General features: G+C 35.3%; 1 protein-coding gene across 1 annotated transcript in view; it reads left to right on the top strand.

Moving 5' to 3' along the window:
- The first annotated feature begins 10,237 nt into the window (after nucleotides 1-10,237).
- LOC145693450 (tRNA-uridine aminocarboxypropyltransferase 1) overlaps nucleotides 10,238-24,185 on the top strand; it is a 32,789-nt gene continuing 18,841 nt past the window's right edge. The window contains exons 1-3 of the mRNA XM_081769454.1: nucleotides 10,238-10,676; nucleotides 20,185-20,328; nucleotides 22,858-22,919. Coding sequence (XP_081625580.1) covers nucleotides 10,443-10,676; nucleotides 20,185-20,328; nucleotides 22,858-22,919 — 440 coding nt within the window. The 5' untranslated portion in view covers nucleotides 10,238-10,442. The remainder of the gene's footprint in view (nucleotides 10,677-20,184; nucleotides 20,329-22,857; nucleotides 22,920-24,185) is intronic.

Genomic DNA, 24,185 nt, shown 5'->3' with positions numbered 1-24,185 from the left:
GCAAAGTTTCAAGTTTTTATATCTCATTTGGGAAGTACCTAATCAATTTCATGAGTGAGTCAGTGAGTCAGTGAGGCCGAAAACTGCATATTTTAGGAGTCCAGTACTCGAATATGGTTGAAGGTAGGAATGTGAAATTTGACATATGAGTACATCTCTCGGCGCGGAACTTGGCTGCCATGCACTGCCGCGCATGTTGATTAGTTTCATGAAGCGTGAAGAGTGAATATTCAATTGGATTTAGAACAATCGCTACTACAAATTTAATTGACAACTAATAGCTTATGTTCATTATTTCTGTCCATTTTCTACAAATTACTTGCAGAGACTATTCGGAGTAAGTGTTTTATTTTAGTAATGTTTCATTAAAGTTTAGTCATATGTTAAATACCGTTTCAAATATTTATAAGTTCCCCCTTCCGATTGGGATAATGATTAAAAATGAAGCTTCCTCTTTTTATAAAATTCTTGATAATTGTAATACTTTATTTAAAGGACGTAATTCTGTGTTTTTGGAAATATTCAAATAAATTAGAATGAAGACGATAATACTAAGCAACATTATTAGAACAAAACATTGCTGTTTAAGAAATTGACAGAATCAAGCTTTTCTAAAAGAAAACAAGCACCGTAGAGTATGGGATTCGAACTGATGATCGTGGATAAAAACGAAATACTCAGGGAGCGTGCTTTAACTGTCTACTCTACGAAGATATGTTTATGTTCATTCTCTTAGTAAACGTATATTAGAAAATCACTGCCACAAACTGCCTGATCGTTTTGCATATTTTGTGGCTTATTTCCTTTTATTTGTTTGTTGACGTATAAAATGTTTAATATCTATTATTATTAGAGCTGTGCAATATGTATAGTAACTAACATTATGAAAGATTTACGTTGTATTTCTAATAAAGCATAAAATTCTGTTTCTCTCTGTAAATTTTGCTGCGCGTTTGCCACACTTAGGAAAATGGAACTTAGAATTTGGCGATGAGTTTCGGAGATTTCTTTTATTAATTATAACTTCTTTATTTTTTTAATTTTTTACAGAAATATTTTTTTTTGAAATATATGGATTCGTTTTTCTGCATATTTCTAAGAAGGTATTTAACATTTTCTATCATAAGAAAGAGAGTTATTTCTATTTATGTAATTTTGAAAGACATTCGATAGAAATTCTGGATAGAAGTGTAGTTCCTTCTTTTATTTATACTCACTCCATTTCTACACACAGACAAAACAGCTTTCCTCCATTTTATTGTTTCTTTAAACAAATCACGTAATGACCCATACCTTTGATTCGGTCCTACTTGTTAGCTCTAAAATTCATGCGTCTCGATTTGTTTGTTTTTTCCTTTTCTACTTGTGCTGAAGAAATAAAAATGGGTCTGCGAGCGCGGGAATCCGTCCGTGGACTACAAGATCTTCAGACCACCTTGCTATCGAATACTCTGCGAGGGAGGATGCCCAGAGCAGAGAAACTATTTCTTTGTTCAAGAGACCTACGCACATTACTCTGGCTTCGTTACCTCGATCTGTGTGCGAATTTACACAAATAACTCGGTCTTCAAATTTTACACGTGATTTCGCTAACAAGTAATTATTAGCTTCAACGCTACATGCAACGTTGATAAAGCGTTAAAGAAATAACACAAATTACAAATAGTGATCGAACTTACCACTTTATTCACAAGGAGGATTCTATTCAAGGTGTCACCTCACCTTCCTATCTAGCAAAAGACCCGGATTCGATTCCCGGCAGGAGCTCATGTATTTCGGATTGCACGTTAATCAGTAGGTCCCATAGGCCTATTGTCTCATATAATCTTGGTGCTGAAAGGGACGTTAAACTCAAAATCAACACAACCTATCTGGAAGTAGGACGAAACAAAATTCATTAATGCTACCAGCTAACACATATTTATACTCCACTTTTTGTTCTCATAAAATTATAATTCTATCCGTCAATCCATAAATGTAATAATATTATTACGTTCATGTGTAGACCTAAAAAGAATCTGACATAAAGTATATCTCTTCTGTTCCTATTAATAACTTCGACTATGTGTCTTTTTCTTTCCTTCTTTTGTCATTCTATTAATAATAAAATTATTATTATTATTAATAATAATAATAATAATAATAATAATAAGTGGACACTGTTTTCGTTAGAAACTTGCGACTTTAAGGTCTAGAGTCACAGTGTAGAGCTCTGCCAACGACAACACACTGGACATTATTTATAAAAAGACCGAAAAACATTATTCGCTAACTTATTGTCTACGGTTTGAACTGCAAGAAATGATCATATTTCTTCGCGATAATGTGAATACAAAAGTGAAATGTGTTTCTACACAATTTCCTTTTCTCGAATGACTGGATAGTTTAAAAAAAAACTTCTATTGTTGTAAAGAAAATAAAAAGCATGTCTTCAGGGGGAATCGATCTGAGGAACCCTTGAACGTGAGTGCACGCTGTTACCGATTACACCATCAAGACCTGTTTGCAAGGAAAGCGCTACATTGAGTGATTTGTAGAAAGAGTCCACTCACTTTACATCGCATTGTATTTTTCCTTGTTTCGTTTTTATTGCGTTCACTCTGTGTTTTTCATAGAATGCACGAAAAACAAATACGTTTTTCGCCACGATGCCCGTGAACAAGGGCGCCCATCAGGGGGGATCGCCCCTATTTAGAGGAAATTGTGCTTGGGAAGATCGAAAACCCAATTAATATTTTAGAATAGTTACCGCAAAATTTGAGATTACATTTGAAATGTCGCTTATATTTACCCCCTTGAAAACCACAACACGGGCCCCCTTGCCCATGAATACTGTTTTAACTGATAAACCAATAGGAAGCCACTGGCGAAATGATATTGGGCAATGTGTAGTATTTTTTTTCATAGCAGCAAGGGGCAAGATACTATCCCGCGGAAAACATGCATAAACTTTCTTCACAGAGAATACACAATCGCTTAGAAAAAGAAGCAACAAATGCATCAAATGTGGGAGATGAATTTAGAACACCTAAATGTAGCATGTGTAGCACTTCTTGTGCTGTTAGAGTATCTGAAACAGTATGTACCTGAAGGACGTACCTAGAACATGACAGATATATATCCCAAGTGACAACATAAAAACAATTGACTGTTAGAGTGCGAAACTGAGCCAGGTTTATAAACGCTATATTTGTGGTACATAGTTGCAAATATCAATTAGGTGTAACAAGTACCTAAAAGTGTAGGTAACTGTAGTACATACTTAGCACATGAATATCATATGTACCAAGTGTTGGGTACCTAAAAAGCAGCTGGGACACCTAAATGGCACATGCCTAGCACATCTTGTGCTTTAGGAAAGAGACGAAGACTTACAGCTTCAGGGGACCGCATATTGCCGGCAGGATAGCTTATCCAAGCCAAGGAGCAGTACATGCAGAAAACTGTAACAATGAAATTTAGACTTACCGGTACTCTTGCCGACTTGCTCTCGTTTTTTCCATTCAAATAGGATATATGATCCCGAGGGAATTTCATGGATCTCGGGCAGAACTTCCCCCGGCCGAGCCATGAAGTCACCACTGGTCCCGTAATTCTCAAGGTAATCTATAATCTAATCTAACATCTATTACCAATAGTCTTACACCAAGTACGCTATCACTCGCTTATTTTATATCAGGTAGAATTTATTAGCCCACAATTTGATCTTGTATTTAATATTTGTAGTAACGGAAGCAAAATATCCTGCAAGCTTCTTTCAAAAATCGGTACATATTTTTCAATTGGTTGCCATCAAATACAGGGTGTTTCAAAACAACTCCGATAACGTTTGGGAGGTGATTCCCGACTCCAAGATAAGACAAAAAGTATATACCAGCCTGGATGCACAAATGATTTCTTTCGGAGTTATAGGCTGCCGAAAACATGAAAAAATGAACTTTAAAGGTCCATAGCTCCAAAACTATGGGGTCTACCGTAGCCGGGTCAAGACTTTACTACGAAACTGATATGTTTTCTATCCAAAAATACATGATTCAGGATCATGCAGTACTTCAGCAACAATGTTTATAGAGGTAGTTAATGAGTACTTCAGATTATATGCCCGTAACCAAACTGCCTGCACAAAACTTGTTGCGTGAGTTCCTTAGGATTTGGAACATGTACTTTTGGATAGAGCACATATTAGTTCCTAGGTGAAGTCTTGACCCGACTACGGTAGGTCCCGTAGTTTTAGAGCTATGGACCTTTAAAGTTCATTTTTTTCATGTTTTCGGCAGCCTATAACTCCGAATGGAAGCATTTGTGCACCCAGGTTGGTCTATACTTTTCGACTTATTTTGGTGTCAGGAATCATCTCCCAAACGTTGTCGGTGTTGTTTTGAAACACCCTGTATATCATTCATTATCGCTGAATCAGCTCAACGAATTCGATAAACTCATTAACATTTTCAAATATTTGGTTTGCACGGAATATATGCATTTTATACAACAACAGGAACTGCTACGTGAGCTTCTTTGTGGCTAAGCGGTTAGCATACTTGCCTTTGGCGTGTAAGACCCGGGTTCGATTTTCGGCGGGATTTCATGTAGTTCGAATTTCATGTTAATAAGTAGGTCCACATCCCATGTAGGCTCGCTGCTGAACAGAACGTTAAACTCAAAATCAACTCAACAGCAGTGTTTCTTTCAGAAAAAATGTTTCGGGGGGCACACTGCTGATACTGTTCTAGTATTTATTATTATATTATAGACATATCATTTTGGTCTCCTCCAGCAGGGGGCACTCTGAAAGCTCCGGAGAGCAGTCCCCCCAAAAAAAACTGTCTGGAAGAAACACTGCTTGACATGAACTGCTATGGGGTAGCAAAAGTCCCATACTGACTAAGCTATCCCCTTGAAGCACCCCCAGCTATCCCCTTGACTTAAGGGGAGGTTGCGAGCTTGTTTGACCTTGCGGGAGAACGCAAATTAAGGGTACCATACGCAGGGTGACCATACGTCCTACTTAACCGGAACTGTTCCGTTTTAGGGGCGTGTTCCGGCCGTCCCGTCAGAAGATTAAAAAAGTAGTATTTGTCCCGTTTTATGCAAGTGGAAGAAGTAAATAATAAACGCTTGTCGGAACGGTGGGTACAAGTTTTTGGTATTGGAAGCAGTTGGAATGCCGTTGTTCCTGCCTCGTACATCTACTCCTATCGAGCGTGTTTCTTCAATCATGAGTTACATATGGACAAATGCAAAATCTTCCTTACATGTTGCAACAATGAAATGTATTATTACTGGTACGAGTAAACTTCACAGAGAACTGCTACTGCAATGAATTTTATGAAAGACTAGTGAAGAATAAAGCTATTCTCAAGAAGATATGTTCAAGAAGAGAAATACTCCTGGCAATCTTCAGGTCAACAGTCAACTTCTCACCTGATGTAATACTAAGACTTAGAGCTAGGACAAAGGAGCAAATGCAGGTAGCATCATGTTCTACTATACATTGTAAGTTAAATGCTGTTTATGTTTTATAGCTTATATATATGTATATTATGTTATATTACAATATAAATATAATGAGGAACAAATTTAAGCACTGATCTGTTTCTCATTTCTCATGATTTTTTAAAAAGCCGGAACCTGTCCCATTTCAGCTGAAAATTTTATGGTCACCCTACCCGTACGTAGCCTTTAACAAGTAAAGGGTCCAAATGGATGAATCGAGTTGCGGGATGAGACATAGTACGCCTGATAGAGGCGTGAAGATATGTGTATGTGCAAAGTTATAGCGGCTGAGCGCCATAAGAAACGTTAGGGAAGGGGAGTCAAAATTGGTGGGAGATGGACTATGGAATTAGAAATACTTCAAGTAAAATGTTGAATCGTAAAAATAGAGAAAGATAAACAATGCAAACAGCGGTAGTTTCACATATTGGCAAAAGAAGAATTGGCAGAGTAGATCACGAACCTCCGCCGCCATCTTGAAATCCGTCATTTTGAATTCTGTGATATTTTTTTTTTTTGAAGTGGAAAGGTAGTCATGTGATATATCAATTAAGATCAGCATGTTCTCAAAAAGTCAATTATGAACTTTAGTGATCGTTATCTGTACTTATTTGGAAGATTTAAGATCATTTTTATAATTATTTACGAAAATCTAGGAGACAGATACTTGCATGTTGAAAGTTTGAATTATCACGAAAACAAATGTGAGTTAAACATATCTGTATATTATTACATTATTATTTATGACACTACTTCCAGTTTGCTTAGATACGTTTTGTTAAATGACATACGTACTAATATAAACCATAACGCAATAAAATCTGATAGATTGGAATGCAATTATTACGTGCTGTACGTAGATCACTATTTTTCTTACCAGTTGCTATATTTTCACTAAACTTTCTAGGCCTTATGCAGAGTAATTTTGACGCGTGATTAGTGCCATACTAAAGAGTTCGACTAATGTAAATGTTTCCTGCAGTAGTCAGGCTTTTAATATGGCGCTAAACATTCGTCAAAATGACTCTGCATAAGGCCCTCTTTGTCCACCTTCGTAGGCAATAGAAACTCGGGACGAGGGTAGCATGTGATATCTGGATATAAAGTAGATTACTGCAGTCGAGTCAACGGCGCCGACTTTCAAAATTTATGTGGGTGTATATCAATAGCGTGGCCTGTTATATGTTTTCAGGGAAGTTTCGATATTTTTTGATTGATTTCCTTTTAGTTAAAATATTTTATGAACACTGTCCTAAAGAGATGTGCTCGATTTTATTCATAATATAGTTCATTTTTTAAAAAAAATTGGGGGCTTTTTGACTAGGCCAGAGAGAGACAAGGAAGGGGTGAGTGTGTTGCTTGGTTGCCTTTACACAAACACATTTGAAACAACCAATTATGTTTTAGAGGTTAGAAATTTTAACTTTCATCTCAATGTTTTAATTACTTGTTATTTTTTGATAACGGCAGGTGAGAAATATTTATTTTATTTTGTTTCCATGAAACTAAAAATCTTGTGGGTGCGCTGCACCCACAATATTACTTGTGTGGGTGCTGGAGCCCCGGAGCACCCACGTAGAAGGCGTGAATAAGTCGAATGTCCTTTGGTGATAATGCAAACTTTCAACGCATGAGTACCAGTCTGTAAATTTTCGTAAATAACAATAAAGGTGATCCTAAATCTTCCAAGTAAGTGTAGATAACCATCACTAAAGTTCATAATTGACTTTTTGAAAACATGCTGACACTAATTGATATATCACATGACTACCTTTCCATTTCAAAAATATCACAGATTTCAAAATGACGGATTTCAAGATGGCGGTGGAGGTTCGTGATCAACTCTGCCAATTTTTCTTTTGCCAATATGTGAAACTACCGCTGTTTGCATTGTCTACGATTCAACAGTTTATTTGAAGTATTTCTATAACATTGCATAGTCCATTTCCCATTAACTTTGTATCCCCCCTTCCGTTTCTTATGGCGCTCAGCCGTTATAACGTTGCACCATGGGCGGCGATTAGGGGGGAAAAGGGGGGCAGTTGCCCCCGCACTTTTTTGAAGTAACCCGTTAATGTATATAGTTTCATTTAGAAAAGTAAAGTTTTTGTATGTATTTACTGGTTCATAGAAAAAATGGTGCCATATATTTGCTGTTCCGTGAGTATGTATTGGTTGTCTTCCCGTGGAGTAAAGAAAACTACAGAAATTGCGTTTTAATTTCTTAAGGAACAACTATCTTTTCCATTGTTTTGTAGTGCAATATATGAGTGTAGTGCTGTGTTAGGGGTGTACGAGTGTATATACAATTAAATTTAGTGACTTCAACATAATTCTAGATTTTAGTGTTATTTTGTATTTATTTTATTTATTTATTTATTTATTTATTTATTTATTTATTTATTTATTTATTTATTTATTTATTTATTTCGTCTTTTTAGTCATACATATTGCACGATTACATGCGTATGAATAAGACTCGTCAAGGGTACAAATATATAAAATACGTAGTAATGACAAATACATACCTATTGAATTAAGCTACTATGCTACATCTACGATATAAAAGCAGTACATAACAATGTATATTTCCAAAACAATCAATAGACAATTGAATTAAACTACTATGCTACCCAAAACTATCAATAGACAAATTCACTTACATATCTAAAAATTCGTTTACAGAATAAAAACAGTGCTGCAACAGATAAGTTTTCATTAACCTCTTGAACTCTTTTTGTTCTGTCCTTCGATTATTCTGAGGAAGTTTATTGTACAATATAGTACCCATAAACATTGGATTTCTTTCATTTAACTTAGTGAAGTGCTGTTTGTTGGGGATTTTATCCTTACGCCTGGTATCATATTTATCTGTTGATGGTGTGTTAAATAAGTCAATGTTGTTTTTGACAAAGAGCAGCAGTCGAAATATGTAAAGAGAGGGTAACGGCAAAATTTTAAATTCCTTAAATATTGGCCTACATGGGTCGTTTATTTTGACTCCTGCTATAGTTCTTAATAGCCTTTTTTGAATTACAAATAACATATTACTTTTTCGAGAATTTCCCCAGAAGATTATGCCATATGTAAGTAAAGACTGAAAGAGCCCGAAATATAAGTTACGAATCGTGTCAAGTTGTAAAACATGTTTAATTGATTTTAATGCATAGAGCATTTTGTTGAGTTTTTGGGCCAGTGAAAATATGTGAGTTTCCCAGGAGAGGTTGTGATTTAGCCAGAGTCCCAAAAATTTGGTTGAGTTTGAGTACATAATTTTATGATTATTTAGCATTATATCAATCTCTACGCACTGCTTATTTTGAATGTGATGGAAATTTAGAGCTGTAGATTTGTCTGTGTTTAATTTGAGTTTGTTTTGGGCAAACCAGTTTTCTAAACTACGAGTTGTCTCGTCAATTTTATCGCAGACAATATCATAGTTTGTACCTGTTATTGTTAACTGGAGTATGGAGTGATTCTAAGTATTGTCGTGTTTTGAAGTGAAAACTGCACCTAACGGCAACGAACATGTTTCGGGAAGTTGCAAAAGCAAAAATATTTCAAAAACATACATTTAATAGCATATGTGAAATTAAAAATTAAGTTGTTCATTAAGCCCTGTTTCAATATGACTTGCAAAACAAGCATTATTATTTATTACTATGATTAATATTATCCTTTCTCTTTATTTGTTTCGCAAATTTGTTATTCAATAATTTGATCTCACACTTTTTCCAGACAGAATTTTAAGATGTTCATGAGCAAGGAATCAAATCTTTTCTTACAGTTTTGTAGTTTTAGAGTACAAAGGGCTACTACCTACTGGCGTTGCTTTTGCTTTCGTCAATTTACTTAATAAAATATGAAATACTATATAAGGTATTTTAACTGAAAGAATATAGTATCCTATTAGTTATACAACTTTTCGTCAAACAAAATAGAAACAAGCAGGAAAATTAACATTTATATGCAAATATTCAGACCATGTCTTGCCCCCCCCACTTTTAACGCCCAACCGCCGCCACTGCGTTGCACATACACATATTTTCACATTCTCTATCAGGCGTACTATGTCTCATCCCGCAACTCGATTCATCTCTTTAGACCCTTTACTTCGCGTAAGTATTCCGCAAACTATGTATGCCACCCTGAGATACCGGGAGTACAACGTGTGTGGTAGTGTAAAGATGTATTACTTTGAATCCACACTATTTTTATATCGACTTTCTTTTTACGTGCAGGTATATCCTACATTTTGATAATTTTTACACCAATGCATTCCTTTTTGTTTTTTTTTAAATAACAATTTATTTTAGTGCCACTTCATTTCTATATTTACTTAATATTTTATAATTGTTACGATATGTGCAGAATGAGGCAATTCGGTTCGTCCATGTCATACATTTTTATTTTTATTTTTTTCACTTTGGAGTTTTATTGGGTAATCCTTTTATTGCATATTTTAGGGTCGTACAGACAATTGTTCTGACGCGGATTAGTGCCACACGAAAGAAATCGACTAACATAAATGTTTCTTGCAGTAGTCAGGCCTTTAGTATGACTCTAATCATACTTCAAAACGACTCAGCATAAGGTCTTGAATGTTTTCATAATCATTAGTGATACTATTTCAGTGATTCTGTCGACACATCTCCGAGGCTGGGACCCAAGTTAGTAATTGTCAATACGTTTTAAAGAAAGAAAGTAAAAGAATTTTGAAGTAGATTTTTTTAAAAAAGAAATTATAATAATTAGTATGGATATAGCAACACTGGGTATAAAGTAGCAGTGGCGGATAGTGTTGACAGATACTGATTAAAAGTTGTATGAGTAAACAATTAAAAATGAGTTTTGCATTTGCTATGAATGGTAGTGGTAATAGTTACAGTACTTCTCTATTGAGAAGTTGTTATTCTGACTGTGTGTATGATATATGCTAAAGAAACAGAATGGAAAAAGAATGTGCAGAGAGTGAATTTACAACTGCAGAAGTCAGCAACGAGGATGTATCCAATATAAATAATGAACGACCTTTTAAGAACTTTAAAATAGACGATTCAGAATTTTTAGAACACATTGATCAACGAAGCATATGTGTAAAATGTAATAAGTCAAGGAAGTATTTCTGTTATACATGTTACTTACCTGTGAAGGAACTGGAAGGTAGAATACCGAAGTTAAAGGTATCGTATTTAGGAAGCCTGTAATAGTGTGTAATTTTACAGTAGGCTTTTTTTTTTTTTTTTTTTTTTTTATAATGATTCGCTGAGACATTCTACAGTGTATTTCCTGGCACGTGCGCAAATAAGACTTTCGTGCTGCAGAGTAGGTTCAATATGTTCAATCTTGAAAACATTAAAATTTTGTTAGAAAATTCACTGCCATTAATATAGAAAGTGTTTCTCAAGAAGGGAGTTACATTCCTCTCAATCACTTCAAGGGGGCTTTAGCGTACTGCAAACGAACATCTACGTCCGGACATATGCCATACAAACTACTATGTAATAAATTCCAACCTGTGCTAGGTACACACTAAAAGTACAGATGATGTCTTACAGAGTCAGGACAGGGAGAAGCCGGTGTGCCTGTACGTCCATAAGTAGACGTGTCAGCGATAGTGGGTATATGAATATACGAGAATGTTGCTAAAAACGAGGGCCTATGTTTAGCAGAAGGGGTCCAGCTCTTTTCTCTTAAAAATGTTACAATTTTGGTAATTTCTGTTCACATTTGGTTAGTTTAGAGTAGATTAGGTTAGGTTAGGTTAGTTTAGGCTACGTTAAGTTAGTTTAGCTTATGTTAAATTAGTGTAGGGGTCCCGCATAATTTTCCAAAAAATGATAGAATTTCGCTTATTTCTACTAATATTAGCTTAGTTTAGGTTTGTACAGGTTACCTTAGGTTAGTTTATGTTAGGTTAGGTTAGATTTGGTTACGTTATGTTATGTCTAAGTACTTGTATCATTCATTTCTCTTGTAAATTTTGTGCTTTTTACGTGCTTCTGGACCCCTTGTACTAAACATACTCCAAAACGAGATACTGTTGTAGTTTCGGCGCATCACATTTTGGAGGATTTATAGGTTAAATTCAATACTTTGCATGGAAAAACATGTTTATTGGTACAAATTTGAGCACTGAACGGAAATAAATACGGTAATTGTTTTTGATGGGGGCCAACACTTATGAAGGTATTACTGCTGTATCGCGGACCAATTTGAACATCGAAAAATGTACTAAAAAGTACTGAATTCTATTATATTTTCTTGGATTACATTACGTTACATTAAATTACATTATTAGGCGTTTAGTTTTACTATATGGATCCATAATATAAGTAGTAGTAGTAGGAACGGGTTAGAAGCCCCGCAGGGGTTAGTTGGGTTCTGTTCTCGACATGAAGTGAGCAAATTAAAGACTTGCCCAAATTTTTCTTGCCCCCTTTTACAATCTATGGATCTGTATAGTAAAACCCAGTGTTCCTCTCCGCGAAATAGTCCATCCGGCTCCACATACAGTGCCGCTTATAACATAAAAACAACCAAAAAATACAACCGTTTTCTTAACTGACCTTCACTCAGTTACTCCCCTTACCTGACTTTCACTCATTCTCCCTCACAAACTTAAATAAATTCTTCAATTGACCCGGTAAATTTCCTAAAATTGGTCCGGCGATACAGCAGTTAACCCCTTATGAAGACAAAAAAGAACGTGCCTTGCGTGGCTCTAACCCGACCTCACTCGCTGACACTTCGCTCGTCAATACTGTCTGAATTAAATGTTATTAACCTATCCTAACCGAATGTGAATAGAATACCAGAAAAAAGTCGGTTAAAAACCTGGGCTCCCAAAGCTAAACGATAGCCGAAAGATGATTCTATTAGATGCTATTTTCCACTGATGTTATATTTCTGCATAGTGCACAGAACTTTTATTTTATGTTTACAAGTGGAGCGTACTGTTATGAAACCATGACAAGTGCTGTTGATACTCGTATTATTGCCAAAACGTACTTCTTTTCACTACCCTGTCGTACACGCATACTTAACATCGCTAACGCATCTGCACCCCCGCGCGAGATTATGTACTTCGCCCTGTTGGTTGGGTAGGATTCATGTCTTAGTGGCCACTAGGGTTGACAAAAACCATAGTTTTTATTGAAAACCCAAGAAACCCGTTTTTCTTTTTTTTTTTCTTTTTTTGTGAGGGTGGGTTTAATCCAGGTTTTATTGGTTTAAATAATTTGTTCTATGTATTTATATTGCATATGGACATAAATAAGTTTGTTTCGACTTGGTGTTATTATGCAAAAACAGGGTTATGCTGGAAGAGGTCTTATAGACGGAATCCAAACGGCTTCTCGGCTTACATCCAAGAAAAATTGTCCATTTGGACACGATACCGGGACTAATTGGTCACAAATGCGATGAGTCCGCCGACTCACGAAGGACTCCTGATAAAAATACATTCTAGTGACCTTTACATAGGCCTACTTGTTAGTATAATTGTCAACAGTCATTTCAGAAGGACAAAAAGATATACAGTCACAAAAGTAGAAACATTACACAGAATTATATATAAATCAGGAACTCCCGCCTTAGCTGTTGGGAAAATCTTGTTATTATTTTTAACGTATTTTCATGTAAAATTTTAAGGTCAGCGTATCATAATCAGTACGCTAAAACTGAGGTATTAAATTACAAATTTAGTATGTAGATATCATTGAATAAAATTAAAACAAAGTCCAATTCAATCTAATGTTGGAAGCTACGTAGGCAGTTGATAAATTTTCCCAATTTCTATCAATATATTTAAGCAACGTTGTCTTTATAAAACAACAGGCTTTCAGGCAAGCAGAAATATATAATTTGGTTTCATTTCCTATATTTAGGCTTAACATTCTTATGAAATACCAAGGATCTGAAGAAGTGAAGAAGGGACCAGTGAAAGAATTATAATTTTTCAACAATTTTTTCTAGTTGTGCGCCAAAATAAATTAGTACGAAAAACACTAGGTTAAGTTCCTCTAGTTGCTTTCATAATACATTCACACCGTCAATCGATATTCATATTGAAATATGTAACTGTTTCTTAATCATTTTAAATGTCTTCCTACAGTTACCACACTTTTTGCTGAATTTCAGTAATCCGTGCCTTTCCACAAAACGTAATAGCTCTTGTTCTTCACAATATACCTGGTTATAAAACTGGAATTGGAAATGTCAAATGGAATTGCTATCTTTCATTACGTGGAACTAATTGCGTCATTACACTCTAATGTTACGTCAGCATGCCTCTACTCAGGTGGTAGAGTGTTGACTTCAAATTCGGGAGGTTGTGGGTCCAATTCACGCTGCTGAATCTCCTGACTGGGGTTTTCCTCAGTACTACTAGGCAAATGCCGGGATGGTACCTACCAGGGTGGAAAAAAATCATGATTTTTTAAATAAAAATCATTTTTGTTGATTTTTTTGATTTAAATCGATTTTTTTGATTTAAATCAAATCTTTCTCCTCGTATAATACAAATCGCGAACTGGAGAAAAAACATTAGGAATTAATATTAAATGACAATTATGCCATTTAAGTGAAAGTATTTTGGTTTAATTTCGAATTAATCCTCAATCGTTAAGCTATTTCAATCCGAAACAATATTTCTTAAGCATTAAGGAAAAAACGTACAGCAACGTTTATCAACATGACACTTTTCTTTTCACGAAAGTTCCTGATATATTTTTAAAAAATCAAAACTAGCCAATGGCACGAAATACATGTAAAGTACATAAATTTCGCCCAAAATTAACTAATTAACTCTATGGCCTATGGAACCCGGAGGTTCAATGCCGCGTTCACGGAAACTCTCCACTGACTTCTATCCTTAGCCAACTGGATCCAGTTTCTATTTTGTATTCCTATTTCTGCGAGATTCATCTTAATATTGTCATCCCATCTGCGCCTAGATCTTCCTAATGGTCGTTTTCCGATTGGTCTTCCAGTTAAGAATGTGAAAGTGTTCCTATTTTCTTCCATCCTGGCTACATGACCTGCCCACCTGAGACTTGATGACCCTAGCAATGTTTGGTAAACCGTATAAATTATGTAGTTCCTCGTTATGAAGTTTCCCCCATTCCCGCTCCTCTTGGGTCTGAATATTCGTCTCAGGATCTTGTTCTCAAATACTTTCAGTCTACGTTCTTCCCTCATAGTAAGCGACCATGTTTCGCAACCATATAGAAGCAGGGTGTCTACCAATCAGAGAAAGTCAGGGAATTTGCAGGGTCAGGGAATTTCATTGTGTGTCAGGGAAAAATCTTTTCCAGGCTGTGACGGGTGAAGGGATGCCACTAAAATAGTCATAAATTACAGGTAAATGAATGGGTTCGTTTGTACGTTCGTAGAATATTGTATAAGCACATAAACAATGGTGAAAACTTACAGTTCACTTTAAAAAAACATGGGGGCGCGGTGGCTCACTGGTAGAGCGTTCACTTCCGGTGCTTGGGTACCCTGGTTCAATTCCAGCTCGCGCCGTGTGAGTTTGTGGTGTACAAACACCGTGGTCGTGGGTTTTCTCGGGGTTCTCCCATTTCCTCCCACTTTCTTCATTTCATTCATCACTCACCCATCACCGTCTCCTTTAGCCTAACCGGCATAACTGTGGGACGTAAAACTGAAAGATTTCATTTTCATGATTTAAATATAAGTTACTTTTCATGAGTTACTAAGAAAAAAGAATGACAGAGTCAGGGAAAATTATAATTTTGTAAGGGAAAGTCAGGGAATTTGATTATGCTTGCTTGCTAGACACCCTGAGAACAACAGGCATATATATTTTAATCTTCAAATTCCTGGACAGAATTCGTGACAAGAGATTTTGAACTGAATAATAACACGAATTCCCTGCTTTTAGTCGACATTTAATTTCTTCGTAAATATCGTTTTCGTCTGTTGATATTGATCCTAGATATTTGAAAGAATCCACTTTATCAAAAGTATAATTGGATATTTTAACGCGTCTAAAATTTGCCCTATTACGATCCCGAGGAACTTCAATGCTATGTATTTAGTACATAAATTTCGCCTACAGTTTTATTATTATTATTATTATTATTATTATTATTATTATTTTGGAAAGGGGATCGGGCCCCTCTAAATACGCCCCTATTATCTGGAAACAAACAAACAGACGTGGACATAAAAAAATTTTTGTCTTAAATGTCGATGGTGATTTCTCCGTTGGAATAATTAACGATTTAAAAACCCTATGTTACGAAGAGAAGAAACCAGGATTTTCCCGTTACCCGTTCAAAACAGGATTTTCCCTAATCATCCTCTGCATGATACTCGTTTTCATACTGTGCTGTACATACATTTGAGTCTTATTGTATTATGATTATTATCTTCCATAATCGAAATAACAGAACAGAAACGGGATTTTACTTATTTTCACTTTAAATTAATTTATTTCAGAATTTGATTTAAATCAACGATTTTTATTAAAAAAATCAAGTGATTTAAATCTTGATTAAAATCGTGATTTAAATCAGACTGATTTAAATCAATCCACCCTGGTACCTACTAAACAGGCCCTGGCAGATACCTTCCCAAGTCCTTTCCATTGTTGTTGTTAGGTATCCAGTATGGGATGGCCTCTAAGCTGTATCTGGTGATTGTTAAATAAATAAATAAACAAGACGCAGCTTTTATCATTTAAATATAACACGTTGAGCTTGTGTAGTTCTTATGAATTTCACGCAAAATAACCGATTCATCATTTCTTTCCTGTAAGTTTTGTATATTTTTCATGTTTCTGGCCATACCGTTCTGCACTTAACCTCTATATAATTGCGTACAAACTGGCGTGCAATATATAAGATTAGTCATGCAAAAGCACGCATCAGTTTATGTTTTTTTTCCTTAAAATAAATCCTTAAGGCTCTCTGCGCTCTTTTCATAAAGCCTGTCCAAATATTTGCGTAGAGATTAATAATATGCGTGCAGTGGAAAACGTACACAACAGCGTGTGCCAGGATATAGTAGAATAAGGTTAGGTTAATAATGTAGAGATCACATACCAACAACTCTGCTACTTCGGATAATTTTAACCTATTTAGTCTTTATGTTCCTTCCAATAGATATGTAGCTTGTCGTATTCTTATTCTTCCAAAGGAATACTTTAATTGAAAACATTTGTACCGAAGATAAATACCACGTTTTAGGATTAATAAAATAACTTGTCATCTGATGATTTCCTTTTTGATTCTTTGAAATACAGAAATATTTTGTTTAACGGTTAAAAGATTTGATTTGATTGTTAGTTTAGCGACCCTGTCAGCAGTGAGACTATATGAGCAGGGTTTGAAAAAGCCCAACCCACCTGGGCCCATATGGGTTTTTCGGGTTTAATTGGGTTTTTTCGGGTTTAATCGGGTTTTTTCGAAATATTTCAATGTCTTTGGGGTAAAAGTGTTAAAATGTGATTTATATTTCAAGATTGTCATTGTCACAACTTGCAACAATTTTCTACTTACTGCTGTTTTGAAAAAATGGCCGCCATTTTGAAATTTTACATTCAATCGCCGAGAAAATCTATACAGCAAATTTAACATATTTCGTGCTTCCACCGTCAAAATTTCAATTTAAAAGACTAAAAATTCCGCTTCGTAGCATAGATACTTGCTGTTTTGAAAAAAAAAATTGCCGCCATTTTGATATTTTACGTTGGTATGCCGCCAAAGTCTATACAGGAAATTTAGAGTGTCTCGTGCTTGTATTCTGAAAATTTTAACTTCAAAGGCCGAAAGTTGTACCCTGTAGTGTGTGTGGTAGAGGCAGACAAACGAGTTGAGTTGATTTTGTGTTTAACGTCCCTTTCAGCAGCGAGGCTATATGAGACGGGACCTACTGATTAACGTGGAATCCAAACCACATGAGCTCCCTCCGGGAAGCAAACCCGGTTCCCACGCCGAAGACGCGTACACTAACCGCATAGCCATGAAGGAGCTCGGCAGACAAACGAACAAATGTAGATCAAGTCATCCAGAAGCCTGACTGACGTTCGCCAAATATGAATACCAAAAGGGGTCTATTAATTTAAAACATAGATACAATTCATGTTGTATGAAATAAATAAATGTTTTAAAATGTCTTATATGAAATGAACATCCTCCAGCGTAAATAAACCTGCCATATTTTCTCCATGAGAATACGGGACACCTCAGACCCCCCCTTCCTCAAGTTTCCAACACAATGCAATGAACTGTAGTCTGGTTATGAACAAAAGTATAATAGGCCGCGGTGGCTTAGTGGTAGAGCGTTCATCTCTAGTGCATGGGGTTCCTAGTTCGATCCCAGCTCGCGCCAAGTGAGCTTTGTGGTGGACAAACACCTTGTGCGTGGGTTTTCTTGGGATTCTCGTTTCCTTCCACTTTCTTCATTCCGTCATTTCATTCATTTCTCATCATCACCGTCACCTTGAGCATAGCAGGCATAACCGTGAGACTAAAACTAAAAGATTTCATTTTATTTATTTATTTTTTCAATAATATAATAAGCGAAAGTTCACTAAGCAGCGGCTGCTTTTCTCTGTTCGTACCCTGCAATTAATTGTATAGACTGAAGATGCCTAAAAACTTAAGATGTGCTATAAAAATGCTTTACAGGAAAACAATATGCAGATTATTTAAATCAGTTGTACAATCTACTTTCAATATTTTTCGCGCGTTGAGCAATATTTATATGGCTGTATCTGCCAAAATTACGTTCGTCAGTTTAATCTGATGAAAAGCAGATTTTTCTTCTTGTGTCGTGTGTAATTGTCAGGACCAGATTTACATTTTTCTAAGACGTGGACCAAAGCACAATTCTGTGCCCCTAGCCTCTGAAAAAGATTATAACTCTTGTTAGCTTATCTAATGTGTTGCTGAAGAAAAGGTTCGTCATCTTCCCTGTGTTTGTAAATGTAGAAACACTTAAAGCCATCTTTTTTATGTTCCGGAGAGTATCCGAATTTCCATCAAGTGCAGTGGAAAAAGTAGCATTGCAAATTTCGCTCGCCATCAAGTCGAACAGGGTGGTGTTATAACTTCCTCGAAACTGTTATGCAACAGCGTACTGTTCATTCACTTATTACAGGATTCCCAATTTTTTGTTTTTCACTTTTCGAATAAGCTGATATTGATAGCTGAAATGGAACGGAGTTAAAATACGGGACATTTCCCTGTCCCGACTACATTTACGGGGACACTCGGGCCCAAAAACGGGACATTCCCTTTTTTTACGGGACGTATGGCAGGCTTAAGCGTAAAATAAATAGTTTTATTGTTGAAGTATTCATTTCCGATCCTTCTGCGTTTAATTCGGGAATTTCCCGAGCACTTCTTTCACGGCGTGTACATCAAAACTTCCACTAGTACGGAAATTTGAACTCAGCACTTGAAACAGTAAGCGTTACATAGTTTTCGGAACCCCGAGCATTAAGCTTCTTAAATTTGACAAGAATTTTTACGCTATTCCTGGTGTTGATTCTACAGAATGCTTATTTGAAGAGTACTAACTAATGACTGAACTAAACTACTGTTGTTGGAAAATCAAATTTTAGTTGAAGAACCTCGTATTTTACATCAAAGGTAAGAAATAATACTAATAGTTTTACTAATGTATTTACATATGTACTATTAGTACCGGCACCTATGACCTTAAACTCGTCAAGCGTATGAGTGATAATGTCCCTCGGTGTCGCAAGTCGACGAGCATACTATTCACGGAAAATATTTTTTAAAGTACAAAATTGCTTATTTTACTTCAAATAGGCTATAAGCATAATCCATACATTAATTTGTTCTATAACTATCTCAAGCTAAGGTAAGTTTTTTTTTTTTTAAATTGATTTAGTGGATTCAGAACTTTAAAAAAGGTCTTATGTTGAATGTTGTTGTATACCTTAATGTGAAAGCCTCTAATTCGCCCAAGGAAAGTCTAAAATCTGATAAAAATCACTTACAATGTGATCACCTTAGTTGTATCAATAATATACTAACAAATAGGTCAAAAACCCAGGTGGGTTTTAAAGTGGGTTTTTTCAGGTGGGTCCAACCCGAAAAATCCCACCGGGTTTTTTCGGGCTGGGCCCACTTGGGCAAACCCTGTATATGAGACGCAGATTTACAGCTTAACGTGGAATCTAAACCACATGAGCTTTCGCCAAAAGTCAAACCCGGGTCTTCTGCATCAAAGGCGCGTATGCTAACAGTTTAGTCAGAGGGAACTCACGATTAAAAGAAATTGAGGTTTGAGGCAAGGTATGGTAATTGTATTATCATATATTTTATGCTATAGCAGCAGGGACTCATCTTCTGGTAACACTTTTTGTAACCGATTCTATTCGTGAGAAACTGGTTCCTCGTGATATTTAACGAATTGTTCCGGGGAAGAGTTTCTTACGAATCAGTTCGTTGAACGATTTATTGAATGAAATGGCCAAAGTAAAAACTTACCAAACTTAATAATAAAAATTATAAAGAGCTCGTATTCTCCATTTTGTTGATATTTGGTGGATTTTGCATTTTGACAGAAATAAATAAGAGCTTGAACTCGTAATCTTCGGTTTATTATAATGAATAGAGTATCTGTGCTTATTTGTACAATTGATTTATTATTACATAAGATTAGTAGATCATTTTCGTTATATTTCAGCTTCCGGTGAAGATAGATATTATAAAACATTCTCGGGAAATCGATGGCAAAAGTACAGCCACACACGCAGCAGTATTAGCACCAAATGATGTATCGATATACACGTATCCATGCATACCAGATTATGATTCGAAGAATGAAGTGGTAAGAAAGACTAACTCCCTTTTTTTACAATAATCATTGTAAGTTGTAATCAGAACAGATGCTAAGTTTAAACTGTATTGCACACGCGCAGATTTTAGTTTGTTCTTACTTTCATGAGTTATTGTGTAAATTAAAGTTCTCTAATTAGTTCCAAAAGTGGTTGTAATGTATTTTAGATGTAATGTAATTAACTTATATGACAACTAAGGACTGATTTTGCTTGATATTTAACAGGATGAAAGTAGAAAAATAATAATAATTGTGAAATATTAATAAAGTCTTCTTGGTGTTTAATGGAGAGTAATAATACATGAAAACGTATAATCATTTTCTCAATTTCATGTATCCATCATACAAATTAAAAAATGAATCTTCCCGCTAATCTAGTGGTTCAGTAATAAAGCACTTACTTCAGCTGGACAATCTCAGGTCATATGAATTTGTGCGTACATATCGTCGTGCCCGTAGACTTCCTTGTAAGTCTTCCGTTTATATGTAAGATACTGTGCATTCCACGAATAACTCTAAGGCCTGTCTCCTGAAGAAACCAAGGCAGATAGAAACATGAAATCTTTCGTATCCTTCAACTGACATAAAGAACAACATTATGTTGATATGAAAAACCCCGCATGGGGTGCGCCCAAGGGGGTTACGGGGGGTAACTATAAAATTTTAAATAGCAATCCCCATCGTGTGGTACCTCGTTTGAAAGCTAATGACGTGTAGAGACCAGTTCTGGAAACTGCTTGTCGCTGTCGTGTCTCTGTCCATCATGGCGGCCATCCGGAAGTACGGTCGAAGTACTCGTAACCCCCTTAGGCCCCTATCATGGGGGATTTTCCTTATCAGCATAATGTTATCTTTTGTGTCCCTTCAAGGTTACCAAAGGTTTCATGCTTCTGTCTGCCTTGGTTTCTTCAGGAGACGGGCCTTAGTGTTATGCGTGAACGTACTTCGACCCTACTTTAGGGATGGCCGCCATGTTGGTTAGGGGCACGCTAGCGACATGTGGTTTCCAAAATTGGTCTCTATACGTGATTACCTTTCAAACGAAATACCACGTGGTGGGGGTTGTTATTTGAAATTTTGTAGTTACTCCCCGTAACCCCCTTGAGCGCACCTCATGGGGGTTCTCCATATCAATATAATGTTGCCTTTTATGTCCCTTGAAGGTTACAAATGGTTTCATGTTTCTATCTGCCTTGGTTTCTTCAAGAGACAGACCTTAGTGTTATTCGTGGAACGCACTGTATATATAAAATTAAACTTCAGCACTTCTTGTATTCGTTATTCAGTTGAAATTAGTAGTAGTCTTGTATAACATCTACGGTCCTGTTCTACTTAGTTAAATTTATTTCCTTTTAAAATTAGATTTTGTGTGAACACTCAACTGTTAAGTATATATATTTTTTAAAATCCTCATCTTGTATGAAAACTTGTTCTGTAATAATTATTATCAGTACTTCTTTACTATCTCCAGTACATCACTGTAAATTGAAATTCTTGCACTAGATTGCAGGGCATGCCAACAAACTTTCCAAACAAAAATGGATAACGACGGTATCGAAAAAAAAAAAAAAAAATGCTCTTCCTCTTTCGAACACAGAATTGAATTAATTTTGTTTGCTTGAAAATTAAGATAAGGGGAAAAAGTGGATTGAAGACTGAATTAAAACGTCAGAAACATCACGATTTAAAATGCAACCAGGAAATTTTAAGTGACTTAAGAACCGAAATACTTTAAATGAGAACCATAAAAAGTTTCAAGAACCGAAATCATAAAACTCTCTGTGCGCGACATTTATTTATTTATTTATTTTCAATTTGACACTCATTGTACCTAATCGACAAAGGTGCGATGGAAAAGAGTTTTTCTTAAGTTGAAAAGAAAGAAAAGTTATCTACCTAGAGGAAATAAGCACTATCGTTAAATTAAAGATTTCATTTCATTTCATGATTCTAATATTATCTGATGAAATCATTCCTATTTCGTTTATCATGTCATATTATACTAGGTGGATCAGATTTTCATATTTCAGTTTATTCTTGTTTTAAGTTTTACGATTACGAGATAATTACAGTTGTGGTTAACTTATTTATAATTTTATGTTTATTTATTTTTAAGAAAACTCAAACAATATAGCAAGAAGTAAAAGAACAATTTAAACTCCTGTTGCGTAGATCTTGAATCCTATTTGAAACATTTTACTTGATTTATAATTATTGATACAAACCTTACTGTGTCCCTAATTTAAAGTACTTGACTCTTCACACAAAGGTTACAATGAAGAATTCGAAATTATTGAGTCATGAGTCAAAATCTCTAAATTAAAAATAAATACAATAACCTGTGTATCATATAATTACAGATTAAAATATATTCCTTGCGTACAATGTCTAATTTTACTTGATAGTTCTATTGTTTTTCTTGTTATAAGTAATTGATTACCTGAACCGAAAATATTCATTGATTAACATGTAAAACTGTAAGAATTTAAATATTTCTCGTTAACATTGTTATTGTTTTAGGTTGTCCTAGTATTTCCAGGAAAAGATGCCCAGACCGTGAAAGATTTTGTGACAAATAGGAGGTGAGTTTTTCTTCCCTTCTGCCTTTTGACAATAAAACTAAAATATCATAAACAGAGCAGTGAAACAGTATACATTTTATTGCTTACACAAAATATACAAGAAAATTAGTAAGTAAATAGTTCTACATACTCTACTTGAAATCTGTAGCCATTTTATATAACCTAAAACGCATAATCTATAAATAATCTTAATATTAGGAATGTTTAGAAATGATTTTAGTCGTTTTGAATAAATTTAGAACATAGTCTACAAATAATTGAAATATAGGAAGTATTATGATCCGTCTGAAGTTGTCACGATTTAACACAGTAGCTAAGATTATCGATACTACAAGTATTCATTGTTAGCAATTAGTCAAAATAAAAGCAAATCAATTAGAACTTCCGATACTCTTTTATTGTAGTAAATTCCTGTTCTTTTCTGAGATAATTACAAAGGTTAATACAATACTAGTATAAAGTATCAAAGATCCTGAGTTCGAGGATCGTGCTGTCCAAAACATAATATATTGTTACTTTAATTGACAGCATTAATACGTAACATAATAATACACAGTATAATTATTAGTGTATCCAAAGAGTTATTCGCCATGAAGACGAATTTCGAAAGAAAGCAATATTAAGCTCCCTATCTACTCCAGAATACACTGGGCCAACGTCATAATGAGACCTTATCTTGAATCACCTTAATCAGTTATGCATACTGAAATATATGACTTCTTATATTTACAGAATTACAACCATTCCTACACTATAAAAAAAATATAACCCGACTACACAAAGTGACTTAAGCACAACAACACTTTGGCCGTAAATTAATTTAGCTAAATGAAATAAATTTCGGGGCTAATTGTTTACAGTCCTACAGACCCTTCGCGGGTTATGAAACACGATAGACTGTGTGGAGAGATCCAGCTCACGCATGGGTCTGAATCGTACTGATTACTGAACGAACTAAACAAGTCGTTATAAACCATCTCAAGTCTCTTCCACATTACAAACTGTAACTTTGACCCAACTACGTCATAGCCCTGTATCCTATTTTTTTTTTCTTTTTCGAAAATCTTAATATGCATCTGGTTATAGCATATTTGTATCATAGCATTGTTTCTTTCAGACGTAATTTTGGGGAGGTGTGCTTCCTTGGAGCTAATAAAAATTAAATTTGCTGTTGTCATTATATATCAAAAAAGTGTTTCAGTGCAGCCTCCTCACGGCCCTCCGGGATTTTTTGGAAGAAAGCCTGAATGATAGTGCAAAAATTGT

This window comes from Thermobia domestica, chromosome 8, assembly GCF_964235325.1.
Source record: "Thermobia domestica chromosome 8, izTheDome1.hap1.1, whole genome shotgun sequence".
Taxonomy (NCBI): domain Eukaryota; kingdom Metazoa; phylum Arthropoda; class Insecta; order Zygentoma; family Lepismatidae; genus Thermobia; species Thermobia domestica.
Note: the sequence above shows the minus strand (reverse complement) of the source record. Positions and strands in the feature narration are given on the sequence as shown.